This window comes from Triticum aestivum, chromosome 4B, assembly GCF_018294505.1.
Source record: "Triticum aestivum cultivar Chinese Spring chromosome 4B, IWGSC CS RefSeq v2.1, whole genome shotgun sequence".
Lineage (NCBI taxonomy): Eukaryota > Viridiplantae > Streptophyta > Magnoliopsida > Poales > Poaceae > Triticum > Triticum aestivum.
The window spans coordinates 549,583,541-549,606,244 of record NC_057804.1 but is presented as its reverse complement, the minus strand read 5'-3'; the positions used below and the strand labels follow the sequence as shown (position 1 = coordinate 549,606,244).

Here is a 22,704-nt window from a genome sequence, read left to right as displayed (position 1 = left end):
TTGATCCCTTCAATTGGCACTCCCTTTAATATTCTAGGTCTCTATCTTTGAGACGGTAAGTATTCTATCTTATGATCAGTTTGTAACCCTTGACCTATGTTATGTATCTTGGCCTTGTTGGCTTTATTAATTTAAATTTTCGCGTTCCTTGTACCTTTTATATAAAAAAACCTTGATAACAACATCCTAAGCTGGCAATCAAGCAATGCACATAGATTTCGGTAGCGCATCATAACTGAAGTGCTTAGTCGTATGAACAATAAAGAGCGCAAGCGAATGAATATCCTTCATAAGATCCTCACCCGAGAAATCAAGCTCAACCTCTTCTTTCCATGCAGCTTGCCGCCCGCGAGCTTGTCTTTGATTTCGTCGTAATGATGCCATGAGAACTCACCTCCCTCACCAACACCCGTCGCAGCCGGCTTAGCTGCTGGTCCCTTCTCTCGCTTGGCCATGAAGACTTGGAACAAACCCTCAGATCTGAAGGAAATATGCCCTAGAGGCAATAATAAAGTTATTATTTATTTCCTCATATCATGATAAATGTTTATTATTCATGCTAGAATTGTATTAACCGGAAACATGATACATGTGTGAATACATAGACAAACATATAGTCACTAGTATGCCTCTACTTGACTAGCTCATTTATCAAAGATGGTTATGTTTCCTAACCATAGACATGTGTTGTCATTTGATTAATGGGATCACATCATTAGGAGAATGATGTGATTGATATGACCCATTCCGTTAGCCTAGCACTTGATCGTTTAGTATATTGCTATTGCTTTCTTCATGACTTATACATGTTCCTGTAACTATGAGATTATGCAACTCCCGTTTACCGGAGGAACACTTTGGGTGCTACCAAACGTCACAACGTAACTGGGTGATTATAAAGGAGTACTACAGGTGTCTCCAAAGGTACATGTTGGGTTGGCGTATTTCGAGATTAGGTTTTGTCACTCCGATTGTCGGAGAGGTATCTCTGGGCCCTCTCGGTAATGCACATCACTATAAGCCTTGCAAGCAATTTAGCTAATGAGTTAGTTACGGAATGATGCATTACGTAACGAGTAAAGAGACTTGCCAGTAACAAGATTGAACTAGGTATTGGATACCGACGATCGAATCTCGGGCAAGTAACATACCGATGACAAAGGGAACAACGTATGTTGTTATGCGGTTTGACCGATAAAGATCTTCGTAGAATATGTAGGAGCCAATATGAGCATCCAGGTTCCTCTATTGGTTATTGACCGAGAATAGTTCTAGGTCATGTCTACATAGTTCTCGAACCCGTAGGGTCCGCACGCTTAAAGTTACGATGACAATTTTATTATGAGTTTATAAGTTTTGATGTACCGAAGGTTGTTCGGAGTCCCGGATGTGATCGCGGACATGACGAGGAGTCTCAAAATGGTCGAGACATAAAGATTGATATATTGGAAGCCTATGTTTGGACATTGGAAGTGTTCCGGGGGAAATCGGTATTTTACCGGAGTACCGGGAGGTTACCGGAACCCCCCGGTGACCTAATGGGCCTTATTGGGCCTACTGGAGGAAGAGGAGAGGAGGCCTAGGGGCAGCCGCGCGCCCCTTCCCCCCCCCCCCCCAAGTCCAAATAGGAGAAGGAGGGGGCGCCCCCCCCCTTTCCTTTCCCCCCTCTCCTCCTTCCCCCCAAGTCCTAGTCCAACTAGGGAAAGGGGGGGAGTCCTACTCCCGGTGGGAGTAGGACTCCTCCGGCGCGCCTCCTCCTAGGACCGGCCGCACCCCCCCCCCTGCTCCTTTATATACGGGGGCAGGGGGCACCCTAGAACACACAAGTTGATCTACGTGATCGTTCCTTAGCCGTGTGCGGTGCCCCCCTCCACCATATTCCACCTCGGTCAGATCGTCGTGGAGTTTAGGCGAAGCCCTGCGCCGGTAGAACATCATCATCATCACCACGCCGTCGTGCTGACGGAACTCATCCCCGACACTTTGCTGGATCGGAGTCCGGGGATCGTCATCGAGCTGAACGTGTGCTGAACTCGGAGGTGCCGTACGTTCGGTACTTGGATCGGTCGGATCGTGAAGACGTACGACTACATCAACCGCGTTGTCATAACGCTTCCGCTTATAGTCTATGAGGGTACGTGGACATTACTCTCCCCTCTCGTTGCTATGCATCACCATGATCTTGCGTGTGTGTAGGATTTTTTTTTGAAATTACTACGTTCCCCAACAGTGGTATCCGAGCCAGGTTTTATGCGTAGATGTCATATGCACGAGTAGAACACAAGTGAGTTGTGGGCGATACAAGTCATACTGCTTACCAGCATGTCATACTTTGGCTCAGCGGTATTGTGAGATGAAGCGGCCCGGACCGACATTACGCGTACGCTTACGTGAGACTGGTTCCATCGTTACGAGCACTCGTGCTTAAAGGTGACTGGCGGGTGTCTGTCTCTCTCACTTTAGCTGAACCGAGTGTGGCTACGCCCGGTCCTTGCGAAGGTTAAAACAACATTAACTTGACGAACTATCGTTGTGGTTTTGATGCGTAGGTAAGAACGGTTCTTGCTAAGCCCGTAGCAGCCACGTAAAATTTGCAACAACAAAGTAGAGGACGTCTAACTTGTTTTTGCAGGGCATGTTGTGATGTGATATGGTCAAGACGTGATGCTATATTTTATTGTATGAGATGATCATGTTTTGTAACCGAAGTTATCGGCAACTGGCAGGAGCCATATGGTTGTCGCTTTATTGTATGAAATGCAAACGCCCTGTAATTGCTTTACTTTATCACTAAGCGGTAGCGATAGTCGTAGAAGCAATAGATGGCGTAACGACAACGATGCTACGATGGAGATCAAGGTGTCGCGCCGGTGACGATGGTGATCACGACGGTGCTTCGAAGATGGAGATCACAAGCACAAGATGATGATGGCCATATCATATCACTTATATTGATTGCATGTGATGTTTATCCTTTATGCATCTTATCTTGCTTTGATTGACGGTAGCATTTTAAGATGATCTCTCACTAAATTATCAAGAAGTGTTCTCCCTGAGTATGCACCGTTGCGAAAGTTCTTCGTGCTGAGACACCACGTGATGATCGGGTGTGATAGGCTCTACGTTCAAATACAACGGGTGCAAAACAGTTGCACACGCGGAATACTCAGGTTAAACTTGACGAGCCTAGCATATAACAGATATGGCCTCGGAACACGGAGACCGAAAGGTCGAGCGTGAATCATATAGTAGATATGATCAACATATTGATGTTCACCGTTGAAACTACTCCATCTCACGTGACGATCGGACATGGTGTAGTTGATATGGATCACGTAATCACTTAGAGGATTAGAGGGATGTCTATCTAAGTGGGAGTTCTTAAGTAATATGATTAATTGAACTTTAATTTATCATGAACTTAGTCCTGGTAGTATTTTGCAAATTATGTTGTAGATCAATAGCTTGCGTTGTTGCTTTCATATGTTTATTTTGATATGTTCCTAGAGAAAATTGTGTTGAAAGATGTTAGTAGCAATGATGCGGATTGGATCCGTGATCTGAGGTTTATCCTCATTGCTGCACAGAAGAATTATGTCCTTAATGCACCGCTAGGTGACAGACCTATTGCAGGAGCAGATGCAGACGTTATGAACGTTTGGCTAGCTCAATATGATGACTACTTGATAGTTTAGTGCACCATGCTTAACGGCTTAGAATCGGGACTTCAAAGACGTTTTGAACGTCATGGACCATATGAGATGTTCCAGGAGTTGAAGTTAATATTTCAAGCAAATACCCGAGTTGAGAGATATGAAGTCTCCAACAAGTTCTATGGCTAAAAGATGGAGGAGAATCGCTCAACTAGTGAGCATGTGCTCAGATTGTCTGGGTACTACAATCGCTTGAATCAAGTGGGAGTTAATCTTCCAGATAAGATAGTGATTGACAGAGTTCTCTAGTCACCATCACCAAGTTAGTAGAACTTTGTGATGAACTATAGTATGCAAGGGATGACAAAAACGATTCCCGAGCTCTTCGTGATGTTGAAATCGACGAAGGTAGAAATCAAGAAAGAGCATCAAGTGTTGATGATTGACAAGATCGCTAGTTTCAAGTAAAGGTCAAAGGGAAAGAAAGGGAACTTCAACTAGAATGACAAGCAAGTTGTCACTCCCACGAAGAAGCCCAAAGCTGAACCAAAGCTTGAAACTAAGTGCTTACACTGCAAAGGAAATGGTCACTGGAAACGGAAATACCCTGAATATTTGGTGGATAAGAAGGATGGAAAAGTGAACAAGGGTATATTTGATATGCAGGTTATTGATGTGTACCTTACTAGTGTTTATAGTAACCCCTGAGTATTTGATACTCGTTCGATTGCTAAGATTAGTAACTCAAAACAGGAGTTACAGAATAAACAGAAACTAGTTGAGGGTGAAGTGACGATGTGTGTTGGAAGTGGTTCCAAGATTGATATGATCATCATCGCACACTCCCTATACTTTCGGGATTAGTGTTAAACCTAAATAAATGTTATTTGGCATTTGCGTTGAACATGAATATGATTTGATCATGTTTATTGCGATACGGTTATTAATTTAAAGTCAAAGAATATTTGTTGTTCTGTTTACATGAATAAAACCTTCGATGGTCATACACCCAATGAAAATAGTTTGTTGGATCTCGATCGTAGTGATACACATATTCATAATATTGATGCCAAAAGATGCAAAGTTAATAATGATAGTGCAACTTATTTGTGGCACTGCCGTTTAGGTCATATCGGTGTAAAGCACATGAAGAAACTCCATACTAATGGGCTTTTGGAATCACTTGATTATGAATCACTTGGTACTTGCGAACCGTGTCTCATGGGCAAGATGACTAAAACGCCGTTCTCCAGAACTATGGAGCGAGCAACTGATTTGTTGGAAATCATACATACTGATGTTTGTGGTCCAATGGATGTTGAGGCTCGCAGCGGGTATCGTTATTTTCTCACATTCACAGATGATTTGAGCAGATATGAGTATATCTACTTAATGAAACACAAGTCTGAAACATTTGAAAAGTTCAAAGAATTTCAGAGTGAACTGGAAAATCATCGTAACAAGAAAATAAAATTTCTACGATCTGATCGTGGAGGAAAATATTTGAGTTATGAGTTTGGTCTTCATTTGAAACAATGTGAAATAGTTTCGCAACTCACGCCATCTGGAACACCACAATGTAATGGTGTGTCCGAACGTTGTAATCGTACTTTACTAGATATGGTGCGATCTATGATGTCTCTTATCGGTTTACCACTATCGTTTTGGGGTTATGCATTAGAGACAGCTGCATTCACGTTTAATAGGGCAACATCTAAATCCGTTGACACGACACCGTATGAACTATGGTTTAGCAGTAAACCTAAGCTGTCGTTTTTTAAAACTTGGAGTTGCGATGCTTATATGAAAAAGGTTTTCAACCTGATAAGCTCAAACCCAAATCAAAGAAGTGCGTCTTCATAGAATACCCAAAGGTAACTATTGGGTACACCTTCTATCATAGATCCGAAGGCAAGTTATTCGTTGCTAAGATGGATCCTTTCAAGAGAAGGAGTTTCTCTCGAAAGAAGTGAGTGGGAGGAAAGTAGAACTTGATGAGGTAATTGTACCTTCTCCTAAATTGGAAAGTAGTTCATCACAGAAATCAGTTCCAGTGATTCCTACACCAATTAGTGAGGAAGCTAATGATGATGATCATGAAACTTCAGATCAAGTTACTACAAAACCTCGTAGGTCTTCCAGAGAAAGATCCGCGCCAGCGCGGTACGGTAATCATTTTCTGGAAGTCATGTTACTAGACCATGATGAACCTACGAACTATGAGGAAGCGATGATGAGCCCAGATTCCACGAAATGGCTTGAGGCCATAAAATCTGAGATATGATCCATGTATGAAAAAAAATTATGGACTTTGATTGACTTGCTCGATGATCAACAAGCATGTTAAATAAATGGATCTTCAAGAGGAAGACGGACACTGATAGTAGTGTTACTATCTACTAAGCTCGACTTGTTGCGAAAGGTTTTCAACAAGTTCAAGGTATTGAATACGATGAGATTTTCTCACTCGTATCGAAGCTTAAGTCTGTCTGAATCATGTTAGCAATTGCCACATTTTATGAAATCTGGCAAATGGATGTCAAAATTGCATCCCTTAATGGATTTATTAAAGAAGAGTTGTATATGATGCAACCAGAAAGTTTTTGTCAATCCTAAAGATGCTAACAAAGTGTGCAAGCTCTAGCAATCCATCAATGGACTGGTGCAAGCATCTCGGAGTTGGAATATACGCTTTGATGAGTTGATCAAAGCATATGGTTTTATACGGAATTTTGGAAAGACCTGTATTTACAAGAAAGTGAGTGGGAGCACTACAGCATTTCTGATAAGTATATGTGAATGACATATTATTAATTGGAAATGATGTAGAATTTTCTGGAAAGCATAAAGGAGTGTTTGAAAGAAGTTTTTCAAAGAAAGACCTCGGTGAAGCTGCTTACACATTGAGCATCAAGATCTATATAGATAGATCAAGACGCTTGATAAGTTTTTCAATGAGTACATACCTTGATAATTTTTTTTGAAGTAGTTCAAAATGGAACAGTCAAAGAAAGAGTTCTTGCCTGTGTTGCAAGGTGTGAAGTTGAGTAAGACTCAAAACCCGACTATGGTAGAAAATAGAAAGAGAATGAAAAGTCATTCCCTATGCCTCAGTCATAGGTTCTATAAAGTATGCTATGTTGTGAACCAGACCTATTGTATACCTTGCTCTGTGTTTGGCAAAGGAATACAATTTTGATCTAATAGTAGATCACTGGACAGCGGTCAAGAATATCCTTAGTGAGGACCAAGGAAATACTTCTTGATTATGGAGGTGATAAAAGAGCCCGTCATAAAAAGTTACATCGGTGCAAGCTTTTACACCGATCCAGATGACTCTAAGTCTCAATCTGGATACATATTGAAAGTGGGAGCAATTAGCTAGAGTAGCTCCATGCAGAGCATTGTAGACATAGAATATTTGCAAAATACATACGGCTCTGAATGTGACAGACCCGTAGACTAAACTTCTCTCACGAGCAAAACATGATCATACCTTAGTACTCTTTGGGTGTTAATCACATACCGATGTGAACTAGATTATTGACTCTAGTAAACCCTTTGGGTGTTGATCACACGACGATGTGAACTATGGGTGTTAATCATATACAGATATGAATATTGGTGTTAAATCACATGATGATGTGAACTAGATTATTGACTCTAGTGCAAGTGGGAGACTGAAGGAAATATGCCCTAGAGGCAATAATAAAGTTATTATTTATTTCCTCATATCATGATAAATGTTTATTATTCATGCTAGAATTGTATTAACCGGAAACATGATACATGTGTGAATACATAGACAAACATATAGTCACTAGTATGCCTCTACTTGACTAGCTCATTTATCAAAGATGGTTATGTTTCCTAACCATAGATATGTGTTGTCATTTGATTAATGGGATCACATCATTAGGAGAATGATGTGATTGACATGACCCATTCCGTTAGCCTAGCACTTGATCGTTTAGTATATTGCTATTGCTTTCTTCATGACTTATACATGTTCCTGTAACTATGAGATTATGCAACTCCCGTTTACCGGAGGAACACTTTGGGTGCTACCAAACGTCACAACGTAACTGGGTGATTATAAAGGAGTACTACAGGTGTCTCCAAAGGTACATGTTGGGTTGGCGTATTTCGAGATTAGGTGTTGTCACTCCGATTGTCGGAGAGGTATCTCTGGGCCCTCTCGGTAATGCACATCACTATAAGCCTTGCAAGCAATGTAGCTAATGAGTTAGTTACGGAATGATGCATTACGTAACGAGTAAAGAGACTTGCCAGTAACGAGATTGAACTAGGTATTGGATACCGACGATCGAATCTCGGGCAAGTAACATACCGATGACAAAGGGAACAACGTATGTAGTTATGCGGTTTGACCGATAAAGATCTTCGAAGAATATGTAGGAGCCAATATGAGCATCCAGGTTCCGCGATTGGTTATTGACCGAGAATAGTTCTAGGTCATGTCTACATAGTTCTCGAACCCGTAGGGTCCGCACGCTTAACGTTACGATGACAGTTTTATTATGAGTTTATAAGTTTTGATGTACCGAAGGTTGTTCCGAGTCCCGGATGTGATCATGGACATGACGAGGAGTCTCGAAATGGTCGAGACATAAAGATTGATATATTGGAAGCCTATGTTTGGACATCGGAAGTGTTCCGGGTGAAATCGGCATTTTACCGGAGTACCGGGAGGTTACCGAAACCCCCCCGGTGACCTAATGGGCCTTATTGGGCCTAGTGGAGGAAGAGGAGAGGAGGCCTAGGGGCAGACGGGCGCCCCCCCCCCCCCCCCCAAGTCCGAATAGGACAAGGAGGGGGGCGGCGCCCCCCCCCCCTTTCCTTTCCCCCCTCTCCTCCTTCCCCCCAAGTCCCAGTCCAACTAGGGAAAGGGGGGGAGTCCTACTCCCAGTGGGAGTAGGACTCCTCCGGCGCGCCTCCTCCTAGGGCCGGCCGCACCCCCCCCTTGCTCCTTTATATACGGGGGCAGGGGGCACCCTAGAACACACAAGTTGATCTACGTGATCGTTCCTTAGCCGTGTGCGATGCCCCCCGCCACCATATTCCACCTCGGTCATATCGTCGCGGAGTTTAGGCGAAGCCCTACGCCGGTAGAACATCATCATCGTCACCACGCCGTCGTGCTGACGGAACTCATCCCCGACACTTTGCTGGATCGGAGTTCGGGGATCGTCATCGAGCTGAACGTGTGCTGAACTCGGAGGTGCCGTACGTTCGGTACTTGGATCGGTCGGATCGTGAAGACGTACAACTACATCAACCGCGTTGTCATAACGCTTCCGCTTACGGTCTACGAGGGTACGTGGACATTACTCTCCCCTCTCGTTGCTATGCATCACCATGATCTTGCGTGTGCGTAGGATCTTTTTTTGAAATTACTACGTTCCCCAACAAGATCAAACACAAATATATTTCACATTGAAGAACTCTCAAGCGCGAAGGATCACATCGATCAAGGATGAGATTTCCATGGTTATTATTGGTACTCTGCGCGACTGGCCCATGGTTATTATTGGTACAATAGCTTAAATTGCTACTATTAATATTTTTATCATTCAATACTTCAAGTAGGACGGGTTATCCTTGGATCTTAAAACAGTATGTCCGAACTTATGGCTACATGGCCTCTTCCTTTCACATGATAGGAGAAGATACAAATTCTAGAAAATTGGATAATATAGGAATTTGCAACAAATATTGATTGGCACTGCCACATAAAAGGATATAAATATTTCCAAAAGGTTGATGTTAATAGAAGTTTTCTCATTAAATTTAACACAAAAGAATCTTATCAAAAGAATTCGTACAGGAAATGTGATCATAAAATTAAAGCAAAGCACACATAGGGAAACTTTATAAGGTGTACACGGATTCAATCTGCAAGTCACTTTTGCTTCGGTACAACTCCTCCCCCCTAAAAGTTTACACGAATATTAAAGTCACTAAAGAGGTTATGGCCATATTAGCCTGCAGATTGAACATATTGAGTAGATTGACTTGGATACAAATAACTATATTACCCTTTTTGCTTGAAGGGACAACTTCTAATCTCCACCTTTAAGTTGCATTGAAATTTGTAACTTTTCTGCCGGCGGGGGGGGGGGGGGGGGGGGGGGGGGGGGGGACTATGTTGCAGACATAACTGTCGTATATACTTCCATGATTGTCATTGATCATGTGCTTGATTCAGTTGAGGAGAATTAAGAAAATAGTGTATAGTTGCATACACATTGATGGCTTGATGTGCTTATCATGTTTCTTATGCAACAATCCGAGTGTAATTCATATAGGATAACTAAAAAGAATAACCTGCTTATATAATACAACTATCGAAGAGAGATGTATATTAGTCAAGTAATTATTCATGTTTTCTCTAAATCAACTAGGCTACCAAGTACTAATAATTAAGGTTTGTGTAGTCGATTGACCTTGAACAAGAAGCAAAGAAGTGTATGCAATGCATGTTGACTACTTCAATGGTTTGCTCGATCTCCGGTAGTTAGTTTAGAAGGCCACATTCAGTTGCCGTGCTTCAAGGATTTGGAGGGAGTTGGGCTTGCAGTTAGAGACAGTTTTAGTTAGTTTTGGCTAGCGGGAATTCCAACACTACCCAAAGAACAATTTTTAATGTATAAATACTGTGGCTTTCGCTTCCAGCTACTTGCCTATCCAGTTGAAAATTGTACAGTCCGAATGTAGGTAGCAAAGAATATTGAACGGTTGCATATTCTCTGGTGTAGAATATGACTGATGCCTTAATTGAACGGTTGCATCTTTCTCTCAATCAGTGTATAGGAAGAAGTTCTCTCCCGCTGCCTTAATTGAACGGTTGCTGATTATTTCTAATTGTACAAAAGCGAGCTACTAGCAGTTCTAGCAGACTTAGAGCTAAGTATAGGAGCATGGTTAATAATATAGCCAGTTGCTGGCTATAAGCTAGTGTCATGTCATCTACATCCTATCTTATAGTCAACATGTACAATAATAGATCAAAAGAGTGTACTACTTTTTTATTATGTGGCCCATCTTTTATTCTCACAAAGTGTCTAGGAGCACGTGCTAGAGCTGGCTCTTCACGAAGAGCCCGCTTACCTTCTCTCGCATCTTCTCTTTCCTCCAACTAAGCAGAAATATACTAGTTTATTTCTTATAGCCCGCTCACTCAGCTCTATTGTACTTGCTCTAATAAGGTGACATAAGCAGGTTATAAAAAATAAAATATTATATCTTTACTTAGTTGAAGGAGAGAGAAGAGAAGTGGACTCTTGGTTAGTAGCCAGCTGCAACATGAGACCCAAGATGTTTTGTGAGGACGTACGATGCGCCAACAATTAATAAAATAATACGCATTTAAAACTTACTATTATGCATGCCGGCTATAAGGTTGGCTATAGATTTTAAAAAAAGGCAACTACTTTTGGTTGTATTATTAACCATGCTTTTAGTAGACTAGACTCTAGAAGCATGTCAAATTAGTTGTATTCAGTTAACCTATCATTTTGAATGTACTAATTAATTAAGAAACGACATACCGCTCAGACCTGCGTTCACTCATTAGAGCGCGCAACTCCATCGGTGGAGGTTGCATCCATACGATCGTTGGAACCGCGATCACATATGTTAGTTAATTAAGACGACAATCATTCCTCTCGATCTCATATGCTAGCTAGATCCTATTTAAGCACCATCATTGTCGCAATCATTCCTCACCTCCAAATCCACTCTCGGTCGCCACAACATCTAGCAAGCTAGCTTGGTGCGAGAGAAGCTCAATCATCCACCTGTTTCTGGGACTCTCTCTCAGGCAGAAACATGGCAGCTGGGATGCGCTACCTGCATCTGTTCGCCGATGTTCTCGCGTTCTGCTTCACGCCGGCCAATTCCAACTGGATCCCGGCCACCGCCACCTTCTACGGCGGCGCCGACGGCTCCGACACAATGGGTAAGCTAGCTAATCAAGACTTAATTCTGGCTTGCTCGGGCACCATCAGTCTTCCCAATATTAGTATAATCAATAATGCTAAACACATAAAAAGTTACACGAAATTACAATCTGACTAGGATTTTTTCTTTCTAACTAATCACTCCCCCTGATTTTCATGGGATGGACCTCTTTTCCCCCTTAATCTCCAATCAAAACCCACCTATTTGTAAAACCCGTGTAAACTTATGTATGTGTAGCATTACTCTACTACAATTTATGGTACGCTACGCGTGCAATACAATGCGTGTGTGCGTGTCTGAATGTGTATGCTTGTGCAATATCCAGGTGGCGCGTGTGGATACGAGAACCTGTACGTTGCGGGGTACGGGATCAACAACGTGGCTCTTAGCACGGCGCTGTTCAATGATGGTGCATCGTGCGGGCAGTGCTACGTCATCATCTGCGACACCAGCAAGTCGGAAATGTGCAAGCCCGGCACGTCCATCACCGTGTCCGCCACCAACTTCTGCCCTCCCAACTGGGATCCCCCCAGTGACAACGGCAGGTGGTGCAACCCTCCCCGCCACCACTTCGACATGTCGCAACCCGCCTGGGAGAACATCGGCATCTACCGTGCCGGCATCATCCCCGTCTTCTACCAGCAGGTCAAGTGCTGGAGGCAGGGCGGCGTGCGGTTCACCATCAACGGCTTCAACTACTTCGAGCTGGTGCTCGTGGCCAACATTGGCGGGAGCGGGTCGATCAAGAGCATGTCGGTGAAAGGGACCAACACCGCATGGATCCCCATGTCCAGGAACTGGGGCGCCAACTGGCACTGCCTCTCGGGGCTCGTTGGGCAGGCGCTCAGCTTTGCCATCACATCCACCGGCGGCCAGTATCTCGTCTTCCAGGACGTCGTGCCGGCTTGGTGGCAGTTCGGGCAAACCTTCTCCACATGGCGTCAGTTCGACTACTAAAACAAAGACTACTAGTATTATTAACTCATTTCAAGACATATATGCACACTGCTAGTATTGTCGACGAGGTGTCGCTGTAAATGTGATTTCCCTTCTATATGTATGATTGTTTCTTTGATTCATTTTTGATTAACTGTTTACTCTCAATGGAGTGGCAATACACTAAGGAGTGAAGAATGAACTCTAAATATATGCAACCCCACATGTTCAAGGATTCACTATGGGCATATGCTTCTTTGTTATGCGTTGGAGTGTTTTTCAAGTGTTTTCCAGCGGGCACTCGACAAATAATCTTTGCCGAGTGCTTTCAAAAATACACCCGGCAAAAATCTAAGCAATTGTAGAGAATTCAAAGACGGTGTTTATGGAGGAAGAACAGACAGGGATCCGTAACATCCTTGGCTGCATGGGATTTGCTTTGTGGACCAAAAAACAAGGGAGGTTTGGGTATTCTCTATCTTGGGGTTCAGAATGAGGCTCTACTTTTAAAGCATGGACATAAATTCTATAACAAACATGGTATTCCTTGGGTGCATCTGATATGAAATTCCTACTATCATGGTACAGTGCCACATGCTACTCTTTTGTGTGGCTCCTTTTGGTGGAAAGATATTGCAAGCCTTTTTTGACAAGTTTTGGGCCATTTCTTGGGTAGAAGTCAACCAAGGGTACTTTGTCCTTTTTTGGTCTGATCAATGGAGGATGGATGGCTCAGTTGTGCCTCTGCAGCAGAGGATTAAGAGATTGTTCTCTTATGCAACAGACATGTTGGTTTCATCCAAGGAGGTTTTAGACAGTGATGATTTTATACAATCCTCCAATCTACCTCTTTTTGCCCAGGCCTATCTAGAATTTGGGGGTTTGAATGATCTCATCTCTTTACTCTGAAGAGAAGATTGTAAGAAGGATGTTTGGTTGATCTCCGAGTGAGATGTGCCTTATAAAGCAAAGATTTATTATTACATAATCCACAATCCTATTGTGTCAAATCCTATATTAAATTGGATCTGGAAGGTTGTTGTACCTTGAAAATCAAAGTGTTTGCTTGGATTTGATTATGGGCAGGTTGAATACAAAGGACATGCTTTAGACGATACACTGGAATGTAGCTGATGGGACATCTATTGTCATTTGCCCCACTGGTGTTCAGGAGGACATGGATCATCTGTTTTTTCACTGAAATTTCTATGTCAGGGTATGGAACTATCTGCGGATTTGCTGGCAAGTGGGGGATGTTATGAGGCACTTTTTGTGCATGCCAAAAAGGATTTCAATAAATCATTCTTTGTGGAAGTGGCATTCTTGGCTTGTTGGGATATTTGGATATCTAGACACGTCAGGATCTTGAGAAATGAGGGACCAACATTTATAGGTGGAGAAGTCATTTTTTGCATGAAGTGCCCCTATTGACCTATAGGATTAAGCCTAGGCATAGGGATTATCTCATGAGAAGGGTTCCTTGCCTCTCTTTTTTCCTATTACTGCGCCTTTAACCCCTTGACATATTGTACTTTATGTTGTGATGGTAAAAAATTGCAAGGTTCGGGGGGGGGGGGGGGGGGGGGGGGGGGGGGGGGGGGGGGGGGGGGGCTTACCCTAAAGTTCACAGTCAAAAAGAAAATACGGCGGTAGGTAAGATCAAGGTTTTCCTAGTGTTACACTCAGCAAAGACACATCTTTGCCTAGTGTCCGAGAAAAAACATTCAGCAAAGACGCATCTTTGCCATGCGTTTGGGAAAAAAACATTCGACATTCTTTTGTCCATTTATCCCTTTTTTTACAGTTTTCTTTTCTTTCTTTTATTTCTTCATTTTTTGTATTCATTCTTTTGTTTATTTCTTTTACTGTATATTCATTTTTGTTTCTTCCCTTTTCTATATTTTTATTCTTCTATTTTTTTTGACCTTGGAGACTGCAGGGCTTGCACCCCACAGCATTTTATTAATGCAAAGAAAAACAAAGAAAAACATTTTGTTTGAATGTGGGCACCCCACAGCATTTTTATTCTTCTATTTTGATTTTTATGTCTTAACTATTATGTAGTCGGAGTTGCTGCAAGCAAGCATTGTGCCCACATTCAAACAAAATAGATGGCACCACATCATACATAACTATTACGTATTTCAACAACACATTACTTGCATGTCAGGCGGTCAAATCAAATACCTCTTTCACCATTGCATTCCTGACAAAGAGATGTTCGAAACTAGATCACACACCGGAATACTCGGCAAATATTTTCGTAAAATAACTTTATTCCATGAGAAACAAGTTTCTCATATAAACATGCTTCTCGAGATAGACTAGTAAATTTATAATTGGTTTGGCTAAAATTAGATCCCAACTAATCGGTTTGTCTAAAATGTAGTTTCTCATATAAACATGTTTTTCTTGCATTTTCCGATTGCACCTAATTACGAGAACAAAACTGGAGAACCTAAATGGACACCTTATTTTTTAGATAAAAGGCTAGAGCCCGACTTTATAAATAAAGCCACCAGCCAAAGTTAAAACAGACCCACGAGAGCAGCAGGAGAGTAAGCACAAGTATCATCCCAGAAAACATGAGAGAATAGTCTAAGTACATGGCTCCCAGGCCAGTACACGGCACGCAGGCCGGAGATAAAAGAAAACAAAAGCCGACCACCAACGCCTAGGTGCCTTCTTGAACTGGGGAGATGGAGATAGCAGAGTTTCGGATCTTGGCCAACATGGCATCGAGGGCGTCCCTATTTTCCTTGTTAGTCAATGATCTCCACTGCTCCAGGAATATTCAGGTTTTAAATAAGCAATCAGAAGGCTTAGCAGGGAAAACATGCTCGATGGTAAATTTATTCCTCGTCGTCCAAAGGGACCAGCACATGGCTGCGAAGCCCACCCAAAACAATCACCTCTGGGCCACAACCAAAGAGCTAACCAAGATGCGCAAGTCAGAAAAGGAGGTCGGAGACCAGGAAACGTGCAGCCAGGATCTGATACAACACCAAAACAGAGTAGCCAACACACAGTTGAAGAAGATATGAGACGAGTCTTCTCTCAAATCACATAGAGCACACCTATCAGATCCCGGGCCATTACGCTTGCGAATTTGGTCACCCGTCGGCAGACGCCCACGGGAGGCTTGCTAGAGGAAAACCTTGACCTTAGGAGGGATACGAGCCCTCCAGATCCATTTGAATTTGGAGGTGGTGGACCCAGAAATGAGCTTACCATAGAGGGATTTAACCGAGAAGCGCGCAGAGGCGGAGTGGGGCCAGACAACCATGTCTTCCTCCTCCGAGAGCGAAGAGAAGAAAGCAACAAGACGCTGCCAATCTTCCAACTCTGCGGGAGAGAGGGAACGACGCAGACGCAGGTCCCAATTAGACGACGCAAGCTCAAAGATTGAGATCTCAGGGTCCGGGTAGTAGGAAAAAAGAACAGGAAAAGCAGTAGCCAGCGAAGAGGAGCCACACCACCAATCAAGCCAAAACCTGGTGGACCTGCCATTGTGAACAACAAATTTGACAAGGTCTTGAAAGATAGGCCTGAGCTTAACCAAATTGATCCAGAATTGGGAAGCCCCAGAGGCCCGCGCAAACATTGGGCTAGAAGAGGAAAGTACTTCGCTTTGAGAATGTTGAACCAGAGGGGCTTATCCTGGGAGATAGTCATGATCTTCCACCACCATTTGATGATCAGACATTTGTTCATAACGAGAGTATTAATAATGCCCAGCCCCCCAAGGCTTTTTGGCTTACAAATATGGTCCTATTTGACCAAGCGATATTTGCGCTTGTTATCAGCCACGTTCCAATAAAAGGCACCTCTATGTTTATCAAAGCCCGCATGGGTTCCCATAGAAACAAGGTAAAAACCCATCAAGAACATCGGAAGAGATGAGAGGCACGCATTAATCAAGTCCACTTTACCCGCCTGAGTGCTGTACCTGCCCCTCCAGGGCATAACACGATTACCCACCTTGGCCACACCTTATGGTAAAAGGCAACTTGTTGTGATGGAAAGCAAGTAATAGTATAAACCTACTTTGTTATGAATTGTATGTGCGGAACTACATTCAAGCCAATAATTTTTTGCACTGTTCTCAATAATTCTTTTATGGAATTTTTAGAGTTTGCATTGTTATTTTTAAATGAAAATTAGGGTGGAAAAAAGTAGTGTCGGTTGCTTCACATTTGACTTTCAAACTTTTTCTACACTCAACATACACCATCACATGTTCCATGTCAAAATTATGCATTTTTTAGAGTTCATTTGATATATTTAAGTCATTTCATTTAGTTCTAAACACTTAGTGAATATATAATTGAAACATTAATTGGAAGTCTGTAAAAAAGTTAGCAAAATTGGGTTGAAAAACCCTATTTGTGTCCTTGAATCCATGTGTATGTCTTATCCAAGAAAAGAAAAGGAATTCCAAATATCAAGGTGCCAAAACTCGACCCCGAACATGGAGCTTGTAGGTTTTTAAATTTTGAAAAATGCAAATGAAGTCAGTAAAACATGAAACTTGGCACGATGTCATCATATGTCATCAATATGTCATGGTAAAATGTTGAGAAGGTTTCTCTAAAGTTGTGATGTACACTTCTTGAAATGAGGACCATCTTCGAGAAGAAAATTTGGTTTCGATATGGAGCGAGGTAGGTTTGAAGGCAAAGTGTTCGACATACAACATGGCATGTTTCATGTCAGAATTTGACATTTTTCAAGCTTAGAGCATCTCCAATAGATAGTCCAAATGTAAAAATACCTAACTTCTGGACCATCTGGGGAAAAAACGCTGCTCCAACAGACGGTCCATATGTAAAAAAAAGTATTGGACCGCAGCCTCCCGGTGATGTAAAAATGAAAACTTTGTGAAGCAAATTTACATCACGAGATGCAACTGGTCCAAAACCACGGCTGCCGCCAAACGCCACTTCATTCGCCTTCCGCCTCGCGACCGCCCGCTAGCGACCCCCCGGCTTGCCGCCCGCCCGCCTTACGCCGCTGCCATGGCCGAAGATGATGACCCCGCCGCCTTCTCCGCCGCCGCCGCAACTAGTTGGCTGACCCACGTTGTTGCCGCCGCGGCGAACTCGCCCTCCGCCGCCGCGTCCATGCCGCCGCCCGCCACCCTGGATTCGCGCCGCCCCAGCCTGTCGCCCCCGCGCGGACCATTTCTGTGAAGGCGCCGAAGGTATGAAAATGGGCGGCTAATTGCGGCCGGAACCCGGCCAAAAGTACAGCGTGGCCGGCCAAAAACTCGAAGGCAGCCGCAGCGGCTCGGGCCGACGACTCGCAGCTACAGCCGGCCACGTCCTCCAGTAGGGAAGGAGCCTCGGCCGCAGCCTTTCATCCACCTCCACCGCCGCCACCGCCGGCCGTGGAGAAAGATTTGGCCACGCCGATGGCCACTGCCTCCAACATGTTCGATGAAATGTTGCAAAGTTAAAAAATATTTATTTTGCGCTTTTCTTTGTGGTTCCAAATTGAAGTGATGCTGAATGTTTGTATGTTCAATTGTAGTCTTGATGACAAAGCTTTTTTGCACGTGACAAATGTGGCAAATGATGATTTTGTGTCGCACGAGTATGGGTCACAAGAATATGAAACCCAATATGGTGATAACAATCTTGACATGGATGATGAGGGATTTGTTGCGAAGGGAAGAAGTGGAAATTATACCAATGCGGAGGATGTGTTGATATGCACCACATGGGATAAAGTCTCTCAAGATGCATCCGTTGGAAGCGAACAAACGGTTAACACCTATTGGCAACGCATCAAGGATTACTTCGATGAGCGCAACACAAGTGTTCAGTTTCGTTCGAGCGACTCTATTCGCCAACGTTGGTCCACCACCAATGCTGAATGCCAAAAGTGGGCCGGTTGCTTGTCAAATGTTGCTCGCATGAACCCAAGTGGTTGCGGTGATAGTGATTTGGTAAATATTTCCTCTTCGTGCATGTTTTTCCAAATATTAGATTGTTCCACATTTTGATGATGGTGTGTTGGTTGTTTGACCGTAGAAAAAGATTGCCCAAGGATTGTTTCAAGAGCGAAACATGAAAGGCGAAAAGAAGAAAAGGAAAGGAAAAGCTTTCACTTTTCATCATTGCTCCAGAGAGCTCAAGGATGAGGAGAAGTGGAAAACTAGAGAAACTTTCGATGCTTCGAAGAAGAAGAGTGTGGTGATTGAGGATGAAGAAGATGATGCTGGGGAGGATAGGACACTACTAGGGAAAACATTGTACACAGAAGTTTAGCAGTAGCGCTTGTTAAAAAAGCCCGCTACTGCTAGACAACAGTAGCGCGTGCAAAATAAGCGCGCTGCAGATGCATATATATCAGTGGTGTATCTCGGTGAAAACTCGCTACTACTAAAATTCCAACCATTAAGCCGATGGGCTACACATAGTAGTAGTGATCTTTCAAAAACCGCGCTACTGCTAATATTCTTATAGCAGCGCGTTTATGTGTAAAGTGCTACTGCTAACGAAAATAAAATAAAATGAAAAACACATAGAACAGTAAATGAAAATGAAAGAAATAGAAAAAGAAGAAAGGAAAAATATAAAATGTAAAGAAAAATAAACAAAAAAGGGAAAAAGGATGAAGGCATAGCAGTAGCGCATTTGCTAAAACGCGCTATAGCTAACTTTGCTATAGTGCGTTTTCCGTAACGCACTACCATTATTTTTTACTTAACCCACAAACGGTTTTCCCCCGGCCACCACTTCTCCCCCAAATCCCTCGCCCCACTTCGCAGCAGTCTCCCCCACTTCACTGCCGCCCCCACTTTGCCGCCATCTCCTGCCGGCGTCGATGCCGCGCTCATCCTCACCGCCGCCGCCCGAGGCCGCCCAGCCTCACCACCGCTGCCTCTTGGGCCGCCCTCGACCTCATCGTCACCGCCCTCGACCTCACCGCCGCCGTCCGCGACCTCACCGCCCTCGAGCCCGCCCAGGACCGCCGCCTCCTGATCCCGAGCCCGCCCTCGCCGCCCCTACCTCCATCGCCGAGCACCTCCCCGCCACCGTCTCTCCCCTCTCTATAAGCCCCCCACCCGTCCCCCACCCCTCTCTCTATGCTTTTTCTTCCTCTGCCATGTTAATTAGCGGTAGTAGTAGATGTTAATTAGTACTAGGGTTCATACATAATGATTTTTAGTAGTAGTAGTGGTAGATGTTAATTAGTAGTAGTGATGGTACTAGTTAACTAGGGCAGTACGGTTAATAGTAGATGTTTTTTAGTTAGGGTATAATAGATGTTAAGTAGTAGATAATGTAGATGTTAATTAGTTTAGTAGGGTTTAGTTTTTGAATTGAGTTTGTTTAACTAGATGTTAATTAGGGTAGTAGGGTTTAGTTTAGAGTAAAGTTTAGTTCAGTAGTTAACTAAATATAATATATATATGGTTTTTGAATTGAGTTTGAGAGAGCATGAGATTTGTGTAGATTTTCTTGAAGTTTCAAACGCTATGACATGCAAATTTGAAGTGGTCAGGATATATGCAAATTCCTCAATTGTGTTTGCACATGTTTCGATTGTGCCCAAGTGGCTTTGTTGTTTCTAGGGAATGAAGCCGAGTGGCCTATGTTTTGCCGGAATGTTGATTCATTTCTGTTTCAGCAAATTTTAGGTTCTTGATTTGTCCACTTTTTAGCAAAAGTCATGCCGAAATTTTCTATGAATTTCGGCATGACTTGTGCTACAAACTAGGACATATCGAGTGCCCAGGATTTGCCGCACCGGGAAGGAGTCAATGTTCTTGCAAAGCATAGGCCTCTTTTTATGTCATTATTCATTTTATTAGGTCTAGAATTAATTGGCTAGATTTAATAGTAGGAAACATGGCTAGCAACGATGAAGGACAGGGTTCTGGTGACTGCGACAACGTCTACCTAGCGACAAAAGAATTTTTTAGGGAAGCCGACGATCAACAGTTGATGTTGCTGGGTCCACCTGTCACATTGGAGATTGAGACTGACATCGAGACGGGCGCTGACACTGAGACCGACATCGAGACCGGCACTAAGACTGAGATCGGCGCCGAGACTAGCGGAGCCGGTATAGAACCGAAAGCAAAGAGGCAACGACTTCCTAACAAGCTCAGGACTACTAGACTGGTGGTCACGGAGGTGGACGATGGCAATTTTGAGCCAAATGTGCCCGAGGAAGCGCGCACGTGCTACGACAATCAAATAGGCTGCATCATACGGACAACCTCCACCATCAATGATGAGAAACTAAAGAAGATAGATAATATGAGGCCCTCCGTCCTAAAGAAGCTGCACCAGATATTCTTGTTCCCGGGCCAGAATGAAAAGGATTATAAAGATCCAGATAAGGACCCGGCAATGAAGAAGATAAACAAACACGCCATGACCAAGTTTAGCGACGCATTGGCCGCCTGGAAAGCAAGGGTGAAATATCGGATCGTCAACAAAAAGGAAACCTACTCGGAGATTGTAAAGGATAATCCGACAATCACGGAAGAGCACTTTCAAATATTCAAGGCGGCTTGCAAGGACGAAGCTGCCAAAAAAAGTCGAAGTACATGAAGGGGCTTCAACAGAGGAACATTGGGTGCCACCACCTCGGAAGCCGTGGTTACGGCAGGAAGAGGTCCATATGGGCGAAGGAGGACGCGAAAGCCGAGAGTATGGGCATCCCAGACCCCTTGGCAGAGTTCACCGTCCCGCTGGAGCGTGACGTCCTCCGGGCCCGGCACCGTTGGGACCCAGTGAAGAACGTTTTCGAGACGAACGCGGTCACGAAGGAGTTCATGAGACTGCTGGTAATTTTAGTTTCTGATCAAATCGACTACACGTTAGTCATATTTGTAAACGATCCTTGTGCCTTTTGCATAGAGAGCAGCACAGGATTGCAGCCGAAAGAGACTCGCCGTCCGAGGCATTGGTGAGGCCCAAGTGGGACACTCCATTCAACCAGGCGTTGAACATATTGAAAGGACTCTCAGTGGAGACTCGACCGTCGTATGGACGCGTGCACGGTGTCGGAGAAGGCGCCGCATGGAAGAAGTACTACCATGAGACCATGGAGGAGAGAAAGGAAAGACGGAGGTTAACTGAAGAAAACATCGACAAGAAGGTTGAGATTGTAGTTGAGAAGAAATCATCTGAGACAGTCGCAACAGCAGTAGCTACCGCAAAACAGGTGCTTGTAGATATGTCTACTACCTTGGTTCCGGCTGTTTTCAATTGGAGCAGGCAAAATCTAGGAAAAAAATGCAGTGGATTTTCCCCTTGCTGACTTCTTCGGGAGCAGCTCGACTAGCGTTGCACCAGCACCTGCAGCTGCACCTGCTCCCGCACCGGACATGCTCGGCGGTGCTTCGTCTTTGGCTGAGCTCGACGCCGTCACGATATCTATCACACCGGCCCTCTTCAATAAATGTATAATCTCCCGTTTTTGTTACCTTTCGGATGTCTCATGTCGCAGACTTTTCTTTGCAGGCCGATGAAACCCCGTGCACCATATTGTACACCATCGGCGACCAGAAGGTGGACGTGGGGAAGGCGATGATATTGGAGCCGAACGAACCATTGTTCCATAGCCAGCCGATCCCCCGGACATCTTCAAGGTTTCCGTGGCCAATGTCAAACAGGGCCACGAGAATTTGGCTCCTCTAGTACTAGTGGGGGATGACGACGAGACCCCATGGAGGCTTGGTGATTTTTGCAATGGGTGGGTCCTGTTATGGCCAAAGAGTCTGCTTCGTTTGGAGGCGGCCGTGAGCACACCCACGAGCACACAGTTAGGTATGAACATCAACATCTCACCTACCCACTTAGAGTCGGCTGTCGTGCTGGGTGATAGCGGAGGGGGTGAGGAAGAGGCTCCATTAGTCGCTGGTGATGTCGCCATAGATGAGGATGAGGATGACGATGACACTCAACAGTATGTCAATACTGGCACCTACTTAGGGTTTGAGCGTCATGAGTCGATGCCTAAATTGCCGCCTCCGGAGTCTGAACGTATTATGGACAACCTTCCCGTAGCAAAGAAGTCTAGGAAGAGACCGAGGAAAGGCAACAAATCTTCTTTTATGATCGAGGCGCCTCAGCAGCCTTGGGTTCAAGACCGTATAGATATCCCCAGT

The 22,704-nt window shown here is 44.0% G+C and overlaps 1 protein-coding gene across 1 annotated transcript; it reads left to right on the top strand.

Moving 5' to 3' along the window:
- The first annotated feature begins 11,504 nt into the window (after positions 1–11,504).
- On the top strand, positions 11,505–12,593 carry LOC123095182 (expansin-A31-like). Its single transcript, XM_044516988.1, has 2 exons — positions 11,505–11,634; positions 11,962–12,593. The coding sequence occupies exons 1-2, from the start codon at positions 11,505–11,507 to the stop codon at positions 12,591–12,593; spliced, it is 762 nt and encodes a 253-aa protein (XP_044372923.1).
- Positions 12,594–22,704: the final 10,111 nt, after the last annotated feature.

What these genes read in the sequence shown, in the direction of transcription:
- LOC123095182 (XM_044516988.1), top strand. Translation starts at nt 11,505, where the DNA reads ATGGCAGCTGGGATGCGCTACCTGCATCTGTTCGCCGATGTTCTCGCG. An exon ending in CGACGGCTCCGACACAATGG is followed by an intron (nt 11,635 to 11,961) that starts GTAAGCTAGCTA and finishes TGCAATATCCAG; the next exon opens with GTGGCGCGTGTGGATACGAG.